Source organism: Leguminivora glycinivorella, chromosome 1 (assembly GCF_023078275.1).
Source record: "Leguminivora glycinivorella isolate SPB_JAAS2020 chromosome 1, LegGlyc_1.1, whole genome shotgun sequence".
NCBI lineage: Eukaryota > Metazoa > Arthropoda > Insecta > Lepidoptera > Tortricidae > Leguminivora > Leguminivora glycinivorella.
Genome location: NC_062971.1, coordinates 5,972,841 through 5,997,584, shown reverse-complemented (window position 1 = coordinate 5,997,584; position 24,744 = coordinate 5,972,841). Strand labels below are relative to the sequence as shown.

The following is a 24,744-nucleotide window of genomic DNA, read 5'->3' as shown; positions in this document are numbered from 1 at the left end:
GTGTGTGTATCTGTCTGTGGCATCGTAGCTCCCGGACGGTTGAACCGATTTAGATTTTTTTGTTTGAAAGCTGAATTAGTCGGGAGTGTTCTTAGTCATATTTAATGAAAATCGGTCCACTATGCCCTTGGTTTTGTCAAAATTTTAATTTTGTGGTTAGGTTATTCAAATTTCAGTTTTGCTCTATTTAAAAGTTCCGTAAACGCGAATCCACAATTGTAACCCTGTGTGGCTTTGACTCGGACAAACAAATTACGAAAACAACCAGACGCTTATTTATTTATTTATTTAAACTTTATTGCACAGTAAAAATATACAGTTACAAAAGGCGGACTTAATGCTACATGGCATTCTCTACCAGTCAACCTTTAGGCCAAACAGAGAAGACCAAAAAAAGGTGCGGGATATGTAAAGAACACTAAAGACTTGATTTTATTGGACTACGTTATAGAAAAAAAATAGGGACTTATATAAATATATTTACCTATTTAAGACACTAATAACTATAATAAATACATATATTAATAATAAATACATATAAATTAAATATTATAGATTTACATAAATATAACATATATACATACATATACATTTAAATATATATACGCTTAATCACTAACGGGCATCAATAAATATCGCGGTCGGTTCGGAAGGAAATTTGTAGATCGTATTTAAATGAATAATTCATCGTATTTCAGAACTTCGAAACATTGATCTTAAAAGTTAAACGAGTAACTAGAGAAGTTGGCGGATATTTAATGAGTTATTTATTTGAATATTTTCTTCCTTCAAAGGATTCGACGATTAAGAATCACAATAATTTGATACTAAGCTTTTTCCCGCGGCTTCGCTCGCGCACTAAAAGTAATCTTATTCAAACGATTGAACTTTGAACCCCCATTTCATCCCCTTAGGATGTGAATTTTGAAAAATCCTTTCTTAGTGCTCCTCTCCACCTTATAATTAACCTACGTGCCAAATTTGGAATCTCTAGGATCAACAGCTTCGGCTGTGCGTTTATAAGTCAATCAGTCAGTCAGTTTCTTCTTTTATATTTATTTGATGATATTGATTTGTCAAGTAAATGTAAGGTACAGCGGGACAAATCTCGACTGAGTGGCCATTGTAACTAATCCATTTTTTCCATTACTACACTATGATGTATCCACTGAACACGCCTACCATATATAACCGGTGGACACTCTATTTAATAATGCAATCATTGTATAACATGGAAAAAATAGACCAGTTACAACTGTCCCCAAGTCGAGATTTGCGCCGCTGTACCTTAACCGTTACAAATAACCGCTAACAAATAGAAGAAGTGCCTGGCATCCGTTGGCTCGTTGGGTCGACGACATCCGAAAAACTGCGGGTTACAACTGGATGAGATTAGCCCAGGACCGGGAGAAGTGGCGTACTAGAAGAGAGGCCTATGCTCAGCAGTGGGCGATAAAAGGCTGATATGATGATGATGATGATGACCTTAACCGTTACTTATTACTTGCGTCATGTGCACCACGCTGAAAAAGCAATGGAACTATTTTTTTTATCATAGCAACGCGTACTTTTCTCATACAGAAGCGTAAAAATAGAACTTTGCCACATGCAAAGCTGTTTAAATAGACGGTGGCGCCCCTATTATCTTCTACTCTTTTTAGGGTTCCGTAGTCAACTAGGAACCCTTATAGTTTCGCCATGTCTGTCTGTCCGTCTGCCCGGACGGCCCATACGGACGGACGGACCGTCCGCGGATAATCTCAGTAACCGTTAGCACTAGAAAGCTGAAATTTGGTACAAATATGTATATCAATCAGATAAAGTATTTACAGATAAAGTGGCAACTCTTTTTATTCTTACTTCATTTTATTTACTAGTAGATAATGGCTACCTGCGTAGTTAATGGTGGGGCAAATATAAGCTCACCTGATGATTTGTTGAAAACATAAACTTTGGTTCGAAAACATTATCACATCATCTGGTCTGGCAGCTGCCTGAATCGATTAAAAGTGCACAATGGCTATCTGGGGCCCGTTTCTCGAAAGGTACAAGCGCGCGAACTGTCTAAACGTCTGGCGCAGTCGGTAGTGACCCTGCCTGCTACGCTGCGGTCCCGGGTTCGAATCCCGGTAAGGGCATTTATTAATGTGATGAGCACAGATATTTGTTCCTGAGTCATGGATGTTTTTCATGTATATAAGTATTTATATATTATATAGATATCGTTGTCTGAGTACCTGCAACACAAGCCTTCTTGAGTTTACCGTGGGACTCAGTCAATCTCTGTAAGAATGTGCTATAATATTTATTTATTTATTTATTTATTATCACATCATCTGGCCTGGCAGCTGCCCGAATCGATTAAAAGTGCACAATGGCTATCAGGTCGTACGGTAACGGCCTGTCAGTTATTCATGTGTGTTATTTAGCGCTGTAAAAATATTTAAATCCAGAAACAGCATATATCCTATCTACTACCACACATCGGACAATGGCCATCAAATATGCTTGTATGAGTGAGATAAGACAGGTCGACTGGTCGCGTTCTTGACAGGCGGTAACTGTAAGGTAACCGTGAGCGGGTGGGAGGCACTTTCAGCGGGACGCAGGGAGTGGCCCTACTGTACGATATCGATAGTAGTCTTTATTATACTGAGTAGCACAGTGGCACTAAGGATGACAAAACAATCAACACCTACTCACTATCGTCAAAGAAGCGGAGTACGAGGTAATATCTCGGCAGCAACAGAGCTGCTCTGACCGCGCAGTCACCATGCTCGTCGCAAAGATTCTCACACGATCGCTCCCTAGGCTCCTCCCCTCTACAATAACTCGCCTCAACACTACACACAACAGCGCTAGGATAGGTACTTTAAAGCCAATTAAAGTAATCTACTCACCATCGTCAATGAAGCGTAGTACAGTCACCGGCAAAAATAAGTGATTTTGTCGCTTTTAATCATTTGTCAACTTCCTATGACATTTCAAGCAAGATGTTAATGTGACAAAGTACAGAAATCGTCACTTATTTATGCCGGTGACTGTACGACGTATTTCTCGGCAGCAACAGAGCTGCCCTGACCGCGCAGTGATCATGCTCATTGCATAGATTCTCACATGACCTCTCTTTAGGCTCCTCCCCTCTACAATTACTCGCTCCAACACTACACACAACAGGGCTAGGACCTAGGACTAACGTCTATTAAAGCAATATACTCACCATCGTCAAAGAAGCATAGTACGACGACGTATTTCTCGGCAGCGACAGAGCTGCTCTGACTGCGCAGTGATCATGCTCATTGCACGATCTCTCCTTAGGCTATTCCCCTCTACACTTAACTTACTAACAACACACATACCAGCACTAAGTAGTGTACCTAGATATCATTTATTATAGGCGGCTAAACCAATCTACTCACCATAGTCAATGAAGCGTAGTACGACGTATTTCTCGGCAGCAACAGAGCTGCCCTGACCGCGCAGTGACCATGCTCATCGCAAAGATTCTCACACGATCGCTCTTTAGGCTCCTCCCCTCTACAATTACTCGCTTCAACACACGACACACACAACAGCACTAGCACAATATACCACGCCATGTCGAATTTTTATATCACTCAAGCACTGAATCACTTCGCTTATCACATTTTGATGCACTGATATCACGTTTTCGGTCTGCGTCTGAAACAAATAAAAAGTTTGTTAACTTTGTCAACATTTTTTTTAAATAACTATTAGTGTTCTGTCTTTTACTAAGAAGAATACCATAGTAAGTTTTAATAGTACATTACTACAGAGGCCGGGACAAAGGCGGCCCCATTTCCCGCCGAGGTATGTATAGTGCTTTTCTCAAACATGGTATGAAATAAATAAAGTCTACTGAAAATAGTAACTTTGGATGGCTGTATCTCCTAAACGGTGCGTCGTAGCGCAAAAATAATTTTCGTTCCCCTTTGATACCCCGTATACGCTTATAAAAAAACAAAAAGTTAAAAAAAAATTTAAAAAAAAAACGAAAAAATTTTTTTTTTGTATGAAAACGCACCCAAAATCAAATATTGTCTAGGGCCCGTACCAGTTGCAGTCGGCACGTCTATAAAGCCCCTTATAGTTTTTTTTTTAATTGGCTAAATACCTGGATGTTATGTCACAATTATCTGTGTTTGGAAATTAAAAAAAAGAGGACTTTGCCGGCCTTGGCCTGCAAGATTTGTATGAAATTCCATTATCTATCAATCGTCCTAGCCGCACCTGCAACGTCATACTTCGCTGCCAATTATAAGGCACATAACATCAATATTTCATACCATGTTTGAGAAAAGTAATTTATTCTTGCATATTTATTTCTTTAAATTTAAAGGGCGCGTACCTATAAATAGTGGACTCCTAATGACACATTCTTACTCGTACTATGTAATTGGCGTTAATGTAAAAATGTTAAGGGCTTTCATTAATGGTATAGTTTACTTAAATAGTCAAGATAAAAACTCTACTTGGTACCTGGTTATAACTACTGGTTATTACTGCATAAATGTTTATTAACATTGCGTTTATTAGGTAGACATGTATGAAATTAAATATGGAATTTAATCTAAGGTAACTTAATTTTTTAACCATCTTTCAAGGATCGTAGCGTAATGAAAATTGGCAGCTGTATATCGTTCTGATGGTGATGAGTTGATGACAATACAACATATATGGTAACGTCGAACTGATCTGATGATGGAGCCGGGAGATATGAACTGAAAAGCGTGTTTTTCTAATGTTTTTTTAAAAGTACTGGGTTTTATTATTTAGATATTTCTTAAATAATAATAAAAGGTATCAATGTGCACTGACCGCACCTACATGCCGTCTTATTTTCTGCAATGTCTTATGTGTGTTATTTAAACTATTAATTTATTTTTTATATAACTAGTTTGATAGACCTAGAGATTGACCGAAACAACTCTGAGGCGAACTTTGGTAGCACGGACTATGCAATTGTCACTTAAAAAATCATAAAAATTCTTAGACTGTCGATCTAGTGGTATTATTAAGCAGATTATTTTCTTCCGCCTCTTATCTATTCGCTGAAACCAAAACCGCAGCTTTACCTAGCCAATGTTGATTTAGTATATTTTTGGCACCGATACATTCCGCGGTTTAAACTACGTCCATCGCCGTTAACGGACGGACAGACATTAAACATGTGTTATCACGTTTTAGATTGGTTGTTGAAAAACGTACGTAGGTCTTTTGGTTTCATGAATACTAATAAGTATCAATGACGTAATACGGGAGGATTCCAGAGAGCAAAAGCAGATACACCCACTGAGTGGAACTAGGGTTGCAAAAAAACAGGTTTTTTTCAGGCTTGAAAAAAAAACATGAAAAAAAAACCGTGAAAAAAAAACAGTTTTTTTTTCTGGAGTATGTTTTTTTTCTAAAGTACGAAATCTCAAAATTTGCAAAGCAGTCAATACTTTTATACGGTTTTTTAGACTTAATGTTAACTATTAAACAAATTTAATCAAATAACTTTTGTTTTTAGGGTTCCGTAGTCAACTAGGAACCCTTGTAGTTTCGCCATGTCTGTCTGTCCGTCCGTCCGTCCGTCCGTCCGTCCGCGGATAATCTCAGTAACCGTTAGCACTAGAAAGCTGAAATTTGGTACCAATATGTATATCAATCACGCCAACAAAGTGCAAAAATAAAAAATGGAAAAAAATGTTTTATTAGGGTACCGGGTGCCTACATGTAAAGTGGGGGCTGATATTTATTTTCATTCCAACCCCAATGTGTGATATATTGTTGGATAGGTATTTAAAAATGAATAAGGGTTTACTAAGATCGTTTTTTGATAATATTAATATTTTCGGAAATAATCGCTCCTAAAGGAAAAAAAAGTGCGTCCCCCCCCTCTAACTTTTGAACCATATGTTTAAAAAATATGAAAAAAATCACAAAAGTAGAACTTTATAAGGACTTTCTAGGAAAATTGTTTTGAACTTGATAGGTTCAGTAGTTTTTGAGAAAAATACGAAAACTACGGAACCCTACACTGAGCGTGGCCCGACACGCTCTTGGCCGGTTTTTTTTTATATTTGCAACCCTAAGTAGAACATTGAACATAATAAAATAATCCCACTTTTATACTGAAGATCCTACTATTTTAACCACTCGCGCTGCTCTCGCGGTTCAATATAGGAATCTTTCGCTCGCTCTAACGGCCCAGCCACGACATTGGTCTAAGCGCGACAGCGGCGAGCGGCAGCCATACGTGCGAATGAAAAGCCCCATCGCTGTGTCTCGCTCCAATGTATGGCCGCCGCTCACCGCTGTCGCGCTTAGACCAATGTCGTGGCTGAGCCGTAAATATTGGCACGTCCGGTTAAACAATTACTTCGATGCCTTGTAAAACACATAACTATAGTGGGCTCAAGTGCGTGTTCCGATATTTGTGAGCACTTCGCTTTCTCCTATACAGTACCTAGCGGAAAAAAATCTATCATACTGATGGTTATATATCGAAAACAATAAGTCGGAAATTCTTAAAGTTAGACTTTTATATAAAGTAAAAAACTATTGGATCATCATTACAAATATGTATTTGAATACTTACGAGTCTTAGGACCCACTGCACGTGGCCCGTGGACAGTCACGAGAGCCTGATGCGGATTAGAGACTTTTTACACGCATCGATCGTGTATGTAAGACCTGATTTGGACGGCGTGCGAACTCGCATGCGATTTTAGTTGCATTGCGGGCTGTTGAAGGTACATACAATTTTGCACAGCCATTAAATACCGCAATGTAATAAAACTCGTATGCGAGTTCTCGTACCGTCTAAATGGGCCCTTAACAATAGTTACCCTCTTATTATAAAAAAAAAACATAAATTAGCGAATCCTACCAACAATATAAATAATATATTTAGATGGATCGATTTATCAATCTATCCATACAGTCGTCGAAGTCGCTCGACTCTCAGAAGTCGTTGGTATGAAAATTGCACCACATCATTATTTCAGCAATTCCCGTCAACTTTGTACAATGCCACGTCAGCAAATTTTAATTGATCCTATTTTGTTACCAACATTTAGTAATATAATTCAACTTTCGTAAGATATATACAGGATAATTGTTATAATTAAGAAAATATAGATACTAGAGAACCTTAATGACGAAATAAAACTTAATAAAATCTCAATTAATCAACAAAATCTTGGTAACAAAATAGGAATTAATAAAAACAAATTTAACTTTTCCCTTAATTTTTGTACAAAGTTGACGGGAATTGCTGTTTTTACTATTTGAGGCCCACAGGGCTACCCTGCATAACTCGGGCATACGAATAGTTTTAAAAATTAACCTTAAGTTACCCAAATAGTATATGCACATATAGTGTACATTTCATCGACATCGCAATAGCCGTTTTTTTTTTAAGTTATGAAATAAGTATGCAAATGTGTCCGAAAAAATATGATACTTAAGATTATTGTCCGCTACTGTATATCAAACGACGACACGGACGGAATCTTCGCAAACTAATATCCGCTCAGGTCAACCACTTAACTAAACCTGACTGTTGACACTGGTCCATTAATCGTAAGTCTGTCCTTTTTGGGTCGAATCGTAATCCAGAATTTCAAAACTGATTCATAATTCGCGTAGCCGTTGGACACCAAATACAAGAGATGTCACATCGTCCCGTGCCTGCTAAACGGTCATGTCTCAAAATTTAATATTTTTAAGATTTTTGCAGATTCAGGTTCAGAATGATCCAAATTAGATAAAAGATAAAAAGACATTTATTCATGACGCTCACAAACACGTACGTACATGTACACACAAGAATAGGACAAAAAACAGAGAACAGAACATTAAGTAAGTGCGCATCACGAAATGGACCCAACTCAGCATAATGCTAGCTGGAAGCCAGCGCTGGTCTTCCGTAGGGCCCATTCGGTGATGCCACGACAGATAACAAACACACAACAAAGAAAAAGAAAATGAAGAAAAGAGACAGAAAAAATAAAACTATTTACATAAAAAAACCAAGAATACACATAAATACACAAGAATACACAAAAAAACCAAGAATACACATAAATCACAAAAAACGGGAAAAAAAGGAAAACATAACAGAACACAAATTTTAATAAAACATTATCAACTACATACATTACATTGAACGCGACCACATCAGCTGTCAGCCCAGCCTGCCGCATCTAGCGCCACCCAGCCCGGTGGTTATGTACGACTTTAATTTGGCATTTTAAAAAATCCTTTGAAGCCTTTTTGGAAGATGCATATGGCCACATCTTCACAAAAACTGACAACTTATATCCTGCATTACCTGCCCGTATAGTACAATTAGTGGCCGTATTGCAGCAACTTTTACGAAATTTTTGAGCTGCGTTATCCATACTAATGTTATAAATAATATAAATGGGAAAGTGTGTGCCTATGTCACTCTCTATCCCTTCAACTATCTTCACTGAAAAAATCACGTCAACTCGTCGCTCCGTTTTGCTGTGAAAGACGGATAAACAAATAGACACACACACTTCCCCATTTATAATATTAAGTATGGAAGTATGGATATAGTACAATACTTGACCCATATAACAATTATCCTACAGAAACATTTCCTATATAAATAGAATGTCATCATGTAACACTAAAACTAGATTGAAGCATTATATTTTGTGGAACAAACCAAGCCCAAATATAGCGTGTGTATTCCATTCAGGCGAATATCTTAATAACGATCAGTATCGAACCTAACGCCGAGTCTTGCGTGGGCGACGGTCGCGCGACCGTCGCCGTCGCGTCTCATCGTCGCGTCTCGCGTACTTCCATATCGATAAGGTTTTATTTCGTATGCGTCGCATCGCCGTCGCGCGATCATCGCGCGACCGTCGCCCACGCAAGCCACGGCGTAAGGATCCTAATTATAGGTACATGTTTTTTTTAATAGATGTGATTTTTTTTTTCATACATAGTAATTCAGCACGTAATGTATTATGTCCACATCAATTAGCGTACCCACCTAAACGTCATTAAGACATCACGTTTATGTCATGTGCACAAACATGTGTTAAACATTGACACGCAATTTTTCTTAACAAATTATTTTTTGAGCTGTGGCTGATCAGGCACGGGAAGCCATTTGCCAACCCAAACACACTAAACCTTCTAACTCCCTTGAGAACATATAGTGTAAGCTTTTCCTCGTCATAAATGATTCCGCAAATATAAACACCACACGAACTGAAAATGCCAATATAAATAAGGAAAAGATAAACTATTAACATTTGATGTACCACTCAATAAAAACAAGAAAAGGGAAAATATGTCGACAAACATCTGAAATATTATTTTCACTTCCCATGCTCGTCAAATTGACACTTAAATTGCTACTTGCGTATTAGGAACCCTACAGTGAGCGTGGCCCGACACGCTCTTGGCCGGTTTTTTAAACACTTTGTACAAAGTGGAAAGTACGCAAAATAATAGAAAATTTTGAGATCATTTTTTTGTCTCTTGTATTTTGTCCTAGATCGGATGACAATAAATTAATGACAAACCTGTAATTTGTTTACCTACATTGCCCAGACATTCTTATGTATGAACAATTGAACATGTCTGTGTGTGCCTGTCCGTCTGTGTGTGTGTTTTTAATTTTTCTCACTTGTATTTTAATGTACTATTCATGAGAATAGTACATTAAAATACAAGTGGGAAAAATTAAGAAAGCAAGAATGGCGATAAATTAAAACACGACCGAAGGGTGTTTAAAATCGACACGAGTTACGAATATCTTTTCTGCACGTGTATCGTACGTTTTAAGTACATTTTATTTATTTATTTATTTGGAGGTAGATGGCCCTCCAAAGTTTCAACCTGGCATAATATAATGAAACACTTCTCGCATTAGTGCGTAAAAAAAAACACCATCTGTACTACCCATCCATCACATCCACTCCCCCCCCACAATCTTCCGACCCTTGTGTTACACATTACACAAAAACTATGATGCCTATAAAGTTGTGCTTCAAGGAATTTATATTCATAGAATCTGTAGGTATGTGTTATCTGTCAAAAAATAATAATTTTATTTTATAGCTAACTAAAACTATTAAATATTAACAATTTAGAATACTATAGTACTATTTATTCATATACTCCTGTTAAAAAAATAATCATGTTCGCACAACCTAACCACAAAATTAAAATTTTGAAAAAACCCCCGACCGCGAAATAGTGTACCGATTTTTATGAAACATGGCTAAGAACACTCCCGATTAACTCAGCTTTCAAACAAAATAAAACTAAATCGAAATCGTTTCATCTGGTTGGGAGCTACGATGCCACAGACAGACACACACACAGACAGACAGACAGACAAACAGACAGACAGACAGACACGTCAAATCCTCGCAACGCTTAAGATTCAACTTTTTGAACCACTCGCTACGCTTGCGGTTCAGTATTGGAATCTTTCGCTTACTCAAGTATTAATATTGGCACGTGTGGTTAAACAACAACTTTGCCCCCTTGTAAAACAACTAACTATTCTCAGTCTCATCCGATCTTACCTCACATTTAACTAGAACGTGACAACAATAGGCAAACTTTTCCGGTTGTGCAGATGTTTTATACGACTTGCACTGACTATTAGGTATATTGACGATTTCATGTTTGAATTGTCAATCGGGCCCTTTTTTTCAAAGTTGTCCACTCCACCTTTTTTTATTTTTGGAATTTTTTATGTGGTTTCCACTCAGAATCGCGAGCTTAATAGGAGAAAAAGTGTCCCAAGGTTTTTTCCCATTCCGTTACCATTTTTTCATACACTTTGTACGGCGGTAACGGAATGGAAGGTCTAAAAAAATTTATGGAAATCTTGGGACATTTTTTTTCTGCTATCAGGATCGAAAGACCTCGCGATTCTGAGTATGAATCGCGTAAAAAAATACCCATGTTACAAAAAAAGTGGAGTGGACAACTTTGAAAAAAAAAAATGGCCCAAATACCCGAAATATTCCTATGAAGATAAATATACCAAATATCGTACTAACCACTTAAAAGTATAAAAATAACATGTGATTGATAGATGACAGTATCTGGTCAAGGTTAGCTATTACCGTAGCTTAAGAAGATCATACCATCCCATACATTAAAATGCGACCGCCTAAGAACGCGCATACACTACACCAAACATAGATGGCGCCACCAAAAAATGTCTTGTAGCTTTCGATTATACTTGTAGATGGCGTTAAGTGTCACTTCTGACACAGTATAATAAAGAGTACTATCGCTTCTGACATAGATTTATGGCTCGAAAGTGACACTTAACGCCAATCTACAAATAATGGTCTTCCGGTTAGAGCGCCATCTTAGCGGTCTCGTGTCGTGAATAATTTTGCTCATTAATGTTGTTTAAAGTGTAATATCGATAGCTTATTATGCGGTAAACTGATGTTGTAGTGAGAAGCTGATGAAGAATTAATCTCAAAACGCATTTAGCCACTTTTTTGTCGCCTACGGCCGGTAGTCCTCGTACTCTTGTAAAATCTGACTATCAATTTACAAGTGCTAACTCACCGTAGGTACACTGTCGTGCTTACCCTACTTACATTGGCAAAATAGCTTACCGTACTTACATTGGCAAAAAAATAGTCCCGATGGACTGACTTTTTACTGTTGGCAACACCATTCCACGCTAGCATCGGAGATTCCCCAATAAACGTTTGTATACTGAATGTTAATTAATTAAAATTTACGTTATTTTTATTGAAACACGTTACAATTCACGAAAAACCGTTATTGTCGTATTATTTGTTCATCTGAAAAAAAAACATATTTAGAAAAAAAACCAAGGTGCTCGGTTTTTTTTCATGTTTTTTTTCAATTCTGAAAAAAAACAGGCGCCATTTAATTTTAAAAACTTAACTTAATAATCGTAGTGTATTTTAATGTATGGGATAGTATGATCTTCTTATATTTAATCTATGCTATTACCGTTTTTATTGTACAGCTCAAAATCCAAACGGCATAAGTGATGTATGGAAAAGAAACTATTTTAGGACCTATTTGTTTATATTTCTTTATAGATCGTAAAGAATTATTAAACAGGAGTGTACAGATTTATTGTAATGATCTTTAAGATCTCCATTAGAGTGGTTGAAAGATGAGTTATTCTTATCTTTCATGTGAAACTCAGGGAAATATAAATATTATTATCGATCGATCTGTTTAGCTCGATAATAGAATTGCACAGAAATAGACATCAAAATCAAGAGCATTATGTATTAATTATATATTTAAACTTTATTCCACAAATTATTAAAAAAAGTTGAAATGGCGGACTTAACGCCTTAAGGCATTCTCTACCAGCCAACCATTGGACAAAACAGAGATAGTTAGTTTTGGTGCACAAGATTATAAAGGCAGTATAGGTACAGTCACGGACTTTAATTGTTGAGCCACTTCTAGCTCATTTTATACTGGAATGTCATAAGTTTAACTATTTTTAACTCTGAAATATCCAGTAGGTATAAAATGAAAATTCATTCAAAAGTTTTGGGTAAAATCTTATCAGTATTAAGCTATAGTGATAACTATAAGGTTTGAAGCGAATGAATCAATTATATTCAAACTCCTAATGAATTCACAAGACCATATTTAAACAGTAATTTTTAATAAGTATCTCTTAGTAATTAGATAAATTATGTTGATACTTGAAACAAAATTCATACTAATATTTTAAATGGGAAAGTGTGTGTGTCTGTTTGTTTATCCGTCTTTCACGGCAAAACGGAGCGACGAATTGACGTGATATTTTAAGTGGAGATATTTGAACGGATGCAGATTGATATAGCCTACTGTTTGGCTCGTTTTAACCCCCTAAAATAGGGAGTGGAAGTTTGTATGAAGCATTCCGAAATTTTCGAATTTAACGCGAGCGAAGCCGCGGGCAAAAGCTAAATACTTTATATGAATACTTAATTTGTTACACTCTTCTAAATAAATAATAAGTTAGTTTCTTTTTCTTTAAGCCTCGTAAAGCCCTCACTTTACATTGTTGTGATTTCGTAATGGGACAAGTTAAGCTGTTTTGATTATTTTAATGTGTCTGGCAAATGTTGCCTTCGTAATGACATTAGGCAAAAAAGTTTTATACAAAGCAAGTTGGGCAAAATCCATGAAGCATTCGAAATACTCTGCAAAATCTGTGGGTTTGTTGTATTAGCTAATGTTTAGGGTACCGTACCAAAAAGGTACAAAAGGAACCCTTATGGTGCGACTCTGTCCGTCTATCTGTCCGTCTTTCACATTATTAAATATCTCGTTTTTCCTATTGGAATCACTTCCGTGGACAATGTAATATGAGTTACCGAATCTACTGTGTAACGTATCCCGTTTTCTTATTTGACACACGTGCCAAATAACTGAATGAATGTAGATATCCTGTCAGTAAAGGTGTTGCATAAAAATCCTTGCAGGTTTCCTTAACCTCCAGTAACCTGCAATGCAATAATATGTAATATTACTAAGGCCACTTAAATATCTGACACGCTCTTATGGTTATACAAAAATATTGACCTTCGTTTATTCACATATCATTGCAGGTATTCCAGGAAGACGCGAACTATCTACCCATACTTTACAATGTTTGACTTGTATTAAGATCGGCTGTCAGTCAGCGAAATTACTACTTAAAAATACGGAACCGATTCATATTTTGCGAATCAAAAGATCAAAGCATATAAATGTATGCAAGAATGTAAACTGTCTTTACGTTTCGCTACCGCTTTGTTTACAACCATCGTCCATTACAAACGTAATGTGCCTATTTTAAACAGTTTACGTTTACTAACAATATCGTTTCATATCGTATCTTGTGAATTCTTGTTGTTATGTCTCGAATCCGTTAAGAAGCTCACTCACCTTAAAAATACAGTTGTTACAAAATCTTTTTTAGGGTTCCGTAGTCAACTAGGAACCCTTATAGTTTCGCCATGTCCGTCCGTCCGTCCGCGGATAATCTCAGTAACCGTTAGCACTAGAAAGCTGAAATTTGGTACCAATATGTATAATTGTATATCAATCACGCCGACAAAGTGGTGAAATAAAAACTGGAAAAAAATATTTTGTTAGGGTACCCCCCCTACATGTAAAGTGGGGACTGATTTATTTTTTCATTCCAACCCCAACGTGTGATATATTGTTGGATAGGTATTTAAAAATGAATAAGGGTTTACTAAAATCGTTTTTTGAATTATCAATATTAATATTTTCGGAAATAATCGCTCCTAAAGGAAAAAAGTGTGTCCCCCCCCTTCTAACTTTTTGTTTAAAAAATATGAAAAAAATCACAAAAGTAGAACTTTATAAAGACTTTCTAGGAAAATTGTTTTGAACTTGATAGATTCAGTAGTTTTTGAGAAAAATACGGAAAACTACGGAACCCTACAATGAGCGTGGCCCGACACGCTCTTGGCCGATTTTTTTAATTGAAAATACATATAATGTGTAAACCATGTTGTTTTCTAGGGTTCAGGAATGCTTAAGTACCTACAAGGTATTTTTCACCTACTAGAAAAGAGTTTTTTTCAATAAAAATAATTTTGTTTTTTGTACTTTAACATTAAACATATTTAAGGAGGAGGATTTTCTTTCAACCCCTTATTTGCCAAGAGTGGCACTGAAGCTTTAGTAGTTTCATGTGTTCTGCCTACCCCTTTATGGGATACAGGCGTGATTGTATGTATGTATGTATGTATGTAAGAGGAAATCCCTGATGGAAAATCACGTATGAGAAATAATTATAAACATTTTTCTTTTCTTATGCATTTCAATAGGTATTGGAATTTTACGCTGAATATAGATTTCCTGGAAATATAAACAATCTGATTATACCCTTATGGAATAAGTATTCTAAGAGTCTTTCGACGAATTACCTAGTTTATTATTCCGAGCTAAAAATAACAATAGTTTGCATAGATTGTAAAATCGTATCAAATTAAATAAGTGGGTTAATTACTAAAAAGTAAAACTAAAAAGCGTCTAAAGTACAAAAACATCTTTTCACCACAATCATTAATTTCTATTTTTACGTCTCATTCACGAGCAATGAAAGGAAATATCATTCATTTTGTAATACTGAGACTCATTCTCCTAATTAGTACAAGTCGAAATGAATCAAAAGCTACTAATTTCACTAATAGGCTTTTGTTTTCGGTGAAACCGGACGCCATAACTTCCTTTACCAGAATTATAAATACGATAATCGCGACACCACAATTGGAGCCATATTCCACGATCTCTTAAAACCGTCTTCTTGGTCAAACTCGTCACCACTCGGCGGAATATTCCCGCAGTTATGCAGTTGACCGAATATTGATTGCTGATCGTAGAAAAGTGGAGGAATGTCGTTGGTATGGCCACATACAAAGGCGCGAAGACGACCACGTGGTTATGAAAGTACTCAACATACAAAACTCGACCAGGGGGCCGATTTTTGAGTCACGGCGTTCGAATTCAGAAAATTGTCACTGAAAATAATAGGCAATTCACCGTTTTCAACCGGTATTTTAGTGACAGTGAGACTCAAAAATCGGCCCCCAGGGGAAGAGGAAAGTCGCCTGCCACTTGGTGTAACAACATCAAGAAAGAGATGAACCGAGACAATCTAAGTATTGAGATAACACGAAACGAAACGCTCGCAGATATCTATCTCTATCGCTCTTGCGTATCGGCGCGACAGAGCTAGAAAACCTTTCGCGACGTTTCGTTTTCGTTTTGCGACGCAGAAATGCCATTCGGCTACTGCACCAGAAACGAGTTCTCTGGCGCAAGTGTACAGGGAGACCCGACCCCAGATAAACTGGGAACAAAGAAGAAGATATGCAGTTGACCGAATAACTGTACTTCGACTGCAGTGCTTTGCGGCAGTACTGCAGTAGTAATGTTGATGTGGCTTAAATCCAAACGATACCTTTAGATTCTCATGCAAACTTAGAATTCCTTGAACGGGGAAGAGGCAACTTCAATTCAAAGTTATGCACTAACACCACCCAGGGGAGACATGAAGCGCATGCATAATGTGTGCAATGCCTGAATTTGTAGACCAAGTAGCATTAGGTAAGCGTAGTAAATAGCTGTTTGAACAATGCGTCCGTATATGTACTATGTCAAGGGCGGCTCACTCCGCGATTCTATCGCCGCGCTACAAGTACATGCCGGCGGCCGCGAGTTCGCGGCCTAATCAGGGGTGGCGCGCGTTCTCACGGAACGCACGTTCGCACTTTCTAATGTTACTTTACGTCGCGAGTTTTTTTTAAGGTTCATATGCGATGTCCGCGTGTGGAATGGCTAATAATGCTTAGTTAAATAGATATCATGAATAAAATAAATACCATGGGACATGTTTACACAGATCTACTATTGATTAAGGCCCCGAAAAGATTCAATAAGGCTTGTGATATTGGAACTTAAACAAAAATTTATAAATACTATATATTTATACCTAGAAAGTACCCACGACTTGAATATAATAGTATAACATTTTATCTGAGTATTAAATCGTTTTAATCCGTAGGGAACCCTATCGCCGGGCGTCGCGCACGTGCGGCTCGTTTCTTTGTTAGAATTTTGTAGGCATTTAAAAAGGCGGCATGTCGTGAACATCAAAGCAGTGGGCCTTCTGTACTTGTACTATTATATATTCTGTGACTATGTAGTAGTTCTCGTAGACAGTAGACACTAAAGCATTTATGGATTTAATTCTATGAGTAATTTTCAACAAATGATTTTATTTTGTTTATTTGCCTTACAATGGAGTTTTGTTAGTTATAATTCTATAGAATGCCAAATGAATCAAATAATTGATTGCAATTTAAAAGGAATTGCTTTTTTTTTTCATTAACACACGAGTGAATTTTACTGAAAAGTGAATTTGTTCTCGTGAACTCATCATATTTCCAAGGATTAGATTTATCGAATTGACGCGTGAAAAAAGCGAAAACCAGACCCTTCAGCACAACGTGCCTTGTCGCGCGCGAGTCCATACATCGAGCGCGACTACAAGTATGGACTCGCGCGCGACAAAGCAAGTTATGATAGAGGGGAAGCAGAGCAGAAGGTATTTTAGACATAATTATACTAACAAGTTTATTATAGGACGACAAAAACCAAATGACGATGACGCAGAGATCTTTTTTAATAAAATTCTTAGACTCCGAAAGAAAGTCTGGGTACGTAGCCGAATGGCACAAAACGCTCACGAAACGAAACGCTCGTAGATATCTATCTCTCTTGCGTATTTGCGCGACAGAGCTAGACGTTTTCGTCTCGTGTCGCAGAAATGCCATTCGGCTGCGGCACCTGGCCCCGTAGCCGAATGGCATTTCTCCGACGCCAAACGAAAACGAAACGTAGTCCGCCTCTGTCGCGCCAATACGCAAGAGCGACAGGGATAGACATCTACTAGCGCTTCGTTTCGTGAGCGTTTCGTGAGCGTTTGTGCCATTCGGCTACGCACCCTGGTTTTATTACCAAACCTTGACCTTGATGACTTTATGCCTAAGTATATCTCTGCCTAAAAGAATGGGCAGCGAGTCTTGAAGATTATTGTAGAATGTACTAGTTACACTTAACAAAATCTACCTTGTCGTTTGAACCAAAGAGCACGTAGGCGCTGTTTTAACCAGAAAACTTGTTGAACTTTGTTTTTTCTCTCAGTGTAATAGTTATGGTGCTGCCCACACTGGCTATTATAAATGATATATAACGCGGTGTGCGAGGGACAGCGTGATATGCACGCCATCGTGCCGTGTGGGATCACCATTATGTATTCTAATATAGGGCACCTAATTAAATATACCATAAGACCATAACTTGACGATTACTGCATTTAATATTGTAGTGCTGGCAGTCTACATCCGAATAAGCCTCAAAAGTAATCGAATCACACAGGAAGACCGTCATGAACTATTGTATAAAATGTGTGGTCTTGTAGGTCTTAAACTTTTTGAAGGTACTGTTTCCGATCCATACCTATTGTAAATCCTGATGTGAGCGTAGCCGAATGAACAAACGCTCACGAAACGCTCACGATAATATATCTTTCGTAGCTATCTATCTCTATCGCTCTAGCGCATTGGCGCAACAGAGCCAGACTACATTTCAGCGGCTTTTCGGTGACGGTTACGGGGCCAGAAATGACTATTGTCAAGAGGGCGCTATTATTCAGATGTTTTGCTGAACGCTTTTCGAGAACTGCTGTGTTATTCAGTGACAGTGTGACAGCTCAGTATAGTATGAAATACCCTCGGGTAAATTAAAAAAATCACCTACAAACTATGTATGGAAGCTATGTTAGCGGATTTATTTTCCTTTGATTCCTTAGAGCTATTGTAAACATTCGAGTGAATACGGTAAAAGGTACGGTCCGGGCGAGGTCTAGGCATGGCATATCATGAAAATGCTATTTAGGGAATAGCCAATTGACTTTGACAAGGATTATGTACCTATACGTAATTATAATGTAATAGGTATCAGTATATTGTATAGGTACATTGAAAGAGACAAGCATGGCTACTGCTAGCTTGTGTGTTTACATGAATAAATAAATAACTACTCACACCGATCTTCAATGAGTACCGTGGTACCATTATTTCTCTCCAACTTTCCTGAACATTATTATATGAATGTTTGGTAAGCAACCGGCTATCAGTTATGCATTATTGTCGTAATGGCAAAGTGTTGCCATGATGACGTCACGTACCCGTCATCTACCTAAAGGTTTCTACAATCTACTTATGGGTTTCAACTTTCATTTTGACAAGACAAGCGGTATCATAACATAACTAACTTGGTTACTTCGTGATAAGGATCCCAGACAGATGATATGGGGCTACTCTGAAACATTTATTAAATTAATACCGACTACCGACTACTGGGCTGAGAGCGATCAAAAAAGTCAAAAGCACTTGCACGGGTACTTACACTGAGAGAAATTTGCATTGTGATTTAACAAGTTCGACTTGTTGCGGTTTATCCGTTTGAATCAGCCAAACGTATGTTTAAAACAATATGTGTCAGGTTGTGTTTATAAAATCGACTTGTTGGTTCAAATATATTGCTGATTCAAATGACAAGTAGCTTGTTGTTTGAACCAAAGAGCACGTAGGCGCTATTTTAACCAAAAAACTTGTTGAACGAACATGAAAACTGGTTGTATTTTCTCTCAGTGTACCCGTACTACATAGGTAGTTAATGTTCCGAAAACATTTCGAAATTCTTAAAGTGACTTACGGTTCGAACGCGATGAAATAACATTATTTTCCCCTCACTAGCTCGAAAACACGTGTTTTAACCTTTAATACCAGCGGGTAAAACCGCATTTTATCCACTAGTGGGTAAAGTAATTTGACCTTGAATATAGTCAAATTAACTGCTTTAAAATTGATAAAGTAGGTGAATCTAGTAATAAAGATGATTTACCACCTGTGGAACTACTGGAAGCAGTGATAAGCGCATTTTTTGCGTTGTAGTTTCCTCGCTATAGTGAGGGGAAAAGTTTTGTGTTACACTCGGGTGCAAATACTGCAAATGTATTTTACTTCTCGTGTGTTAAAATACAATTTTGCCCCCTTGTATAACAAATAACTATTTTCCTTTTGACATGAGTGACTTTAAAAATCTGTACAAAACGCGAGTATTTAGAGTGTCATATTGCAAACTGTTACTTTCAAGAATTTTGTGTTAATCATAGGTACCATGATATAATGGAGTTCGTCTAAACCTTCCAAAATATTTTGTGTTAAAATAAAAATAAAAATTTAGCATATAAAAGTTTTGGCACATTGCAATTTTTCCTCAGTCACCCGTTGACCACGAATGCTGTAAAGTGTTCGAAACGTCGGGATGAATTGTAAATTCATTATACGCGATTTAATCCGTTTCCATAGTTTTATTTCATGAGTAGGTAACTATCGCGTAACCGAAGACAATATTACATATAAAAGTAACTAGATAAAAATGTTCTTCATAAGAATAAAACTGATTCTTATAAAAGTTACTCATCTCAGTGACCGGCCACACCAGAGCGTAGCGTGTCTCGGGGCGCGCAACGGACGTCCGCGCCACGCCGCCTCAGTGTACACCGTGTCCAATAAGTCCGAATACTCACATTTTACCTCAGTTCTAAAGATATAGGGATCACAGGCCATCAAATTCTTATTTAAACAAGAGTATATTCCTCTTAATAAAATACAAGCACAAAGTACATGAAATTTCCGAAGTGTCTAAGAAAAACAAAGAGGTAAAGTGCCAACAAAATACTTGCTCGGCACGCAGGTGACGAGTTATTTTTTATAAGGAGAATCTGTATGTGATAAAACAGACGCCACGTGTCCAAAATAAACTATTATGGGTACCGAGGATAGATAACGTTCTGGGCAACTAGAAAAATGTGCCTAGGTTCCAGAGCTCACCATCGGCCCAGGTGTGGGATGCAGTATGTAAGCGAGGTAAACTACCTTCAGTACTTACAGATAAAAGCGTTAAAATCAACGTTTTTTTCTTTAAAACCAAGGTTTTGGAGAAAAAATGCCTTAAAGTTAAAAAGGATGCTTGGGAATGAGTATCATGTGTCCCAACAAGACGCACCTCCAGCACATTCGGCAAATGGTATTCTAGCGTAGTTTCAGACTAATTTGGCAGTTTTTTATCCGAAACATGAGTGGCCACCCAGGCCTCCAGGTTTAGGCGTATTAGACTATTTTGTATGGTCATACATGTTTTGAAGACTAAATTTTTATAAAATCATAAACCTAGATCATTTCAAAAAGGTTATCGAGAGTTTTTGGGATGAAATGTGAAGAAAACGGTGCGTGCCGCGTGTGATCCGTTTGAGAAGCGTTTGAGGCTGGTAAACAAGTTAATGCTGGAGTTATTCCAAAACATTTGTTGTGAATGTAGTAAATAAGAGTGCCATTCATAAAATATAATAATAATGTAGTAACTATTTGTTCATTTTGTTTTATTGGCTATTTGTGCTGTATTCAAACTTATTGGACACGGTGTAATTCAAAAAACGTCTCCTCAGTACATTTTGTATAGGAAGGACGTAAGACGCGCCCCAGGTGGCGTGGCGGCGGCGTGGCGCGCGCCGCGCCGTTTGGCGGCGCGCCTTATGTACTTCCTATACAAAATGTACTAAGGAGACGCTTTTTGAATTACACTCAGGTGGCGTGGCGCGGACGTCCGTTGCACGCCCCGAGACACGCGACGCTCTGATGTGGCCGGTACCTCAGGATATATATCGACAGAATAGAAGTTTATTACCATTTTCGTCACATATATCTAAGGGTTTCAGGGACTTCTGATTGAGGTGCCCTAGGGCAATAAACGTAGCGTAGTTTCATGTGAGACACGTTTCCGTGCGAAAGCGATTTCACCGGATGAATAGTTCTCATATTCTCAGCCAATAATGGAAGGAGCGGGTCGGTAAAATCATTAGTCATGTGTAAGGTACCGGCGCCTAAGATGGCTCATCGTTATGTATTAGTTATTTATTATACAAGGGGGCAAAGTTGTATTTTAACGCCGAGTGTGGAATTGAAAAACGAGCAAGTGAAAGGATTCTATAGTTGAACCACGAGCGAAGCGAGTGGTTCGAGAATAGAATCCTGAACTTGCGAGTTTTTTAACACATGAGAATTAATATACATTTGCACCCGAGTGTAACACGAAACTTTTCCCCTCGCTATAGCGAGGAAACTACAACGCAAAAAATGCGTTTATCACTGCTTCCAGTAGTTCCACAGGTGGTAAATCATCATCAAATCGTCATCGTCATCGTCAAATTACTTTACCCACTAGTGGACAAAATGCGTTTTTACCCGCTGGTATTAAAGGACAAAACACGTGTTTCCAAGCTAGTGAGGGGAAAAATAATTTACAGTGTGTAATGCTACTACGGACAAATCACTTAATGTATGGGGAGTAAGAATGGTAATTAGTTACGTTGATAACTTTGAGTTACACATCCGTACTAATATTATAAATGGGAAAGTGTGTCTGTTTGTTTGGCCGTCTTTCACGGCAAAACGGAGCAATGAATTGAAGTGATTTTTTAAGTGGAGGTAGTTGAAGGGATGGAAAGTGACATAGGCTACCTTTTGTCTCTTTCTAACGCGAGCAAAGCCGCGGAGAAAAGCAAGTAATTTATGTAAAAAATAACCATACCCCTTTAAGTACGAGCTGATACGATCGTGAGGGTTGTTAACATATACCTAAATGTCAATTTTAACACGTCATTAAAATTCAAAATTAAGTAAGCAAATTTCGATTTCTGGTTTTGCTGGGATACAAATACAAATAAATCGACCCGAAATGTAATGCCAACAGCAATAGTCACGTTAACCCTTTGTGTCACATTTTTTTGTTTATTGGAATAAAGACGTAATTCGTGTAGTAGTAAATTACTTATAAGTAAAACTAGAGAAAACACTTCGGCAATTTTGAAGGAAATGTATGGAATAGTGGTTATATTATTTGTATGTGCACTTAATTGAAACTCATTCACACTTACAAAAAATATTTTAACACATTAACTTCTCGCGCTTTGTACACATATTTAAAGTCAAATACAGGTCGAACGCGATTAATTAACATTATTTTTACCTTTTTTCCCAACGTTTCGGCCAGGTTGCACTGGCCGTGGTCGCGGAAGACTGACGTCCCAGCAAAGGTAAAAATAATGTTAATTAATCGCGTTCGACCTGTATTTGACTTTAAAAAATATTTTGAAAGTGCAATATTAAGAACAGCCGGTCTATCATGCTTCGAATTTTATCACTTTTCCACGCGGATAAGACAACTGTCACTCTCACACTGACATACTTGCCAAAGCGTGACGGATGCTTTATCCACGTGGATAAGTGATAAAATTGGAAGCATGATACGCCGGCAGGGCCATCTTAGGCGCCAATACCTTATATCATACATAACAAGTGCTGAAAGGGTGTGACTCAGATGAACAATTGTTATTCCAGCATTAGCAACATGTTGCATGATTACATGAAGGAATGAACACCTCATGCGAAAATACGAAAACACGTTACATTAATATTATTTTATTTGACGACCGGGCTGGCTCAGTCGGTAGTGACCCTGCCTGCTAAGCCGCGGTCCTGGGTTCGAATCCCGGTAAGGGCATTTATTTGTGTGATGAGCACAGATATTTGTTCCTGAGTCATGGATGTTTTCTATGTAGGTATATAAGTATTTGTATATTATACTAGCTTTTACCCGCGGCTTCGCCCGCGTAATAAAAGTATTCTTATTGAAACGTTTACAAAAAATAAGATTTTCATTTGGATCCGTAGGTTTCTTTGTAGGTACAGATGTCCGCGATTATTTCGATTAAGGTAAAGCGGGGCAATTCTCGACTGGAGGGCCATTGTAACTGATCTATTTGCTGTACGGTTCGGTTTTGGCTGACTGTACCTTACACATATTACTATTGCTTTAAAATAAATTCTTGCAATGATTGTAGAATTGTTACAAAGCGACCACAGCGTAGGTAGTAGGTACGAATATGTATGTATTTTACCTATTTAAATATTTACAACCCACAAAACAACTTCAACACTTCATACAACCCACATAGCCAGTATATCGACGCAATGGTCGATAGGGTAGAAAGTACTTCCTTGCATTATCGCTTACAATTTTTTCCATTTTGCTTATACTTATTGCAAACGTAAACATATAAAAGGCAAGCAAACAACGATCTTCTTACAGCACATTGAATGTAATAGTTATTACGGATGCAGGATACTCGCCGATGCCTACTTACTAATACCTTCCCACTGAGCCACCTGCATTTTATCCCCGTCCCCGTCCTCTATTTCTATCCCTATCCCTGTCCCTGTCCCTGTCCCTGTCGCTGTCGCTGTCGCTGTCGCTGTCGCTGTCGCTGTCGCTGTCGCTGTCGCTGTCGCTGTCGCTGTCGCTGTCGCTGTCCCTGTCGCTGTCCCTGTCCCTGTCCCTGTCCCTGTCCCTGTCCCTGCCCCTGCCCCTGCCCCTGCCCCTGCCCCTGCCCCGGCCCCTGTCCCTGTCTCTATCCCTATCCCTAAGCCTATCACGTTCCTGTCCCTGTCCTTGCCCCTGTCAAATTATCATGCTAGGAGGTGAACTATAAAAAATCCTTTCTTAGTGCTCCTCTAAGGAACTTCCGTGTTAATTTGAAATCTCTTGAACCAGAAGTAAAGATAAAAACTAAAGCTATACTTATGGCTATTTTGGATATTTTAACCTCATTGCACAACAACAGGGGAGAAAATTTCCTTTTCCACCTCATTAAATTTTAAAATCGTTGTATTTATCGTGATCAGCGACCCGATAAACCATAAAAACGATACCCATATTGTGCTTTTGACTTTACCCCCTTTGCACCCCTTTAGGGGTCAAATTTCTTTAGAAATCCTCCTGTGAAGTTTCGAATAAAATAGTCAAACTAATCTTGTTTCCCCATACAAACTTTGAACCCCCATTTCACCCTTTTAAGAGGAGAATTTTGAAAAATCCTTTCTTAGTGCTCCTCTACGCCATATAAGGAACCTATGTGCCAAATTTGAAATCTCTAGGACCAACAGTTTCGGCTGTGTGTTGATATGTCAATCAGTCAGTCAATATCTTCTTTTATATATTTAAACCCCATTGCACCACGACAGGGGA

General features: G+C 37.9%; 1 protein-coding gene across 2 annotated transcripts in view; it reads right to left on the bottom strand.

Moving 5' to 3' along the window:
* The window catches only part of LOC125226211 (atrial natriuretic peptide receptor 1-like), a 499,228-nt gene that overhangs the window by 396,623 nt on the left and 77,861 nt on the right, over positions 1-24,744 (bottom strand). Inside the window, exon 2 of one of the 2 annotated variants that reach the window (XM_048130138.1) lies at positions 3,420-3,681. In XM_048130138.1, coding sequence (XP_047986095.1) covers positions 3,420-3,599 — 180 coding nt within the window. In that variant the 5' untranslated portion in view covers positions 3,600-3,681. Of the gene's footprint in view, positions 1-2,900; positions 2,917-3,419; positions 3,682-24,744 lie in introns of those variants that run through there. The other variant, XM_048130148.1, reaches the window with a different exon arrangement.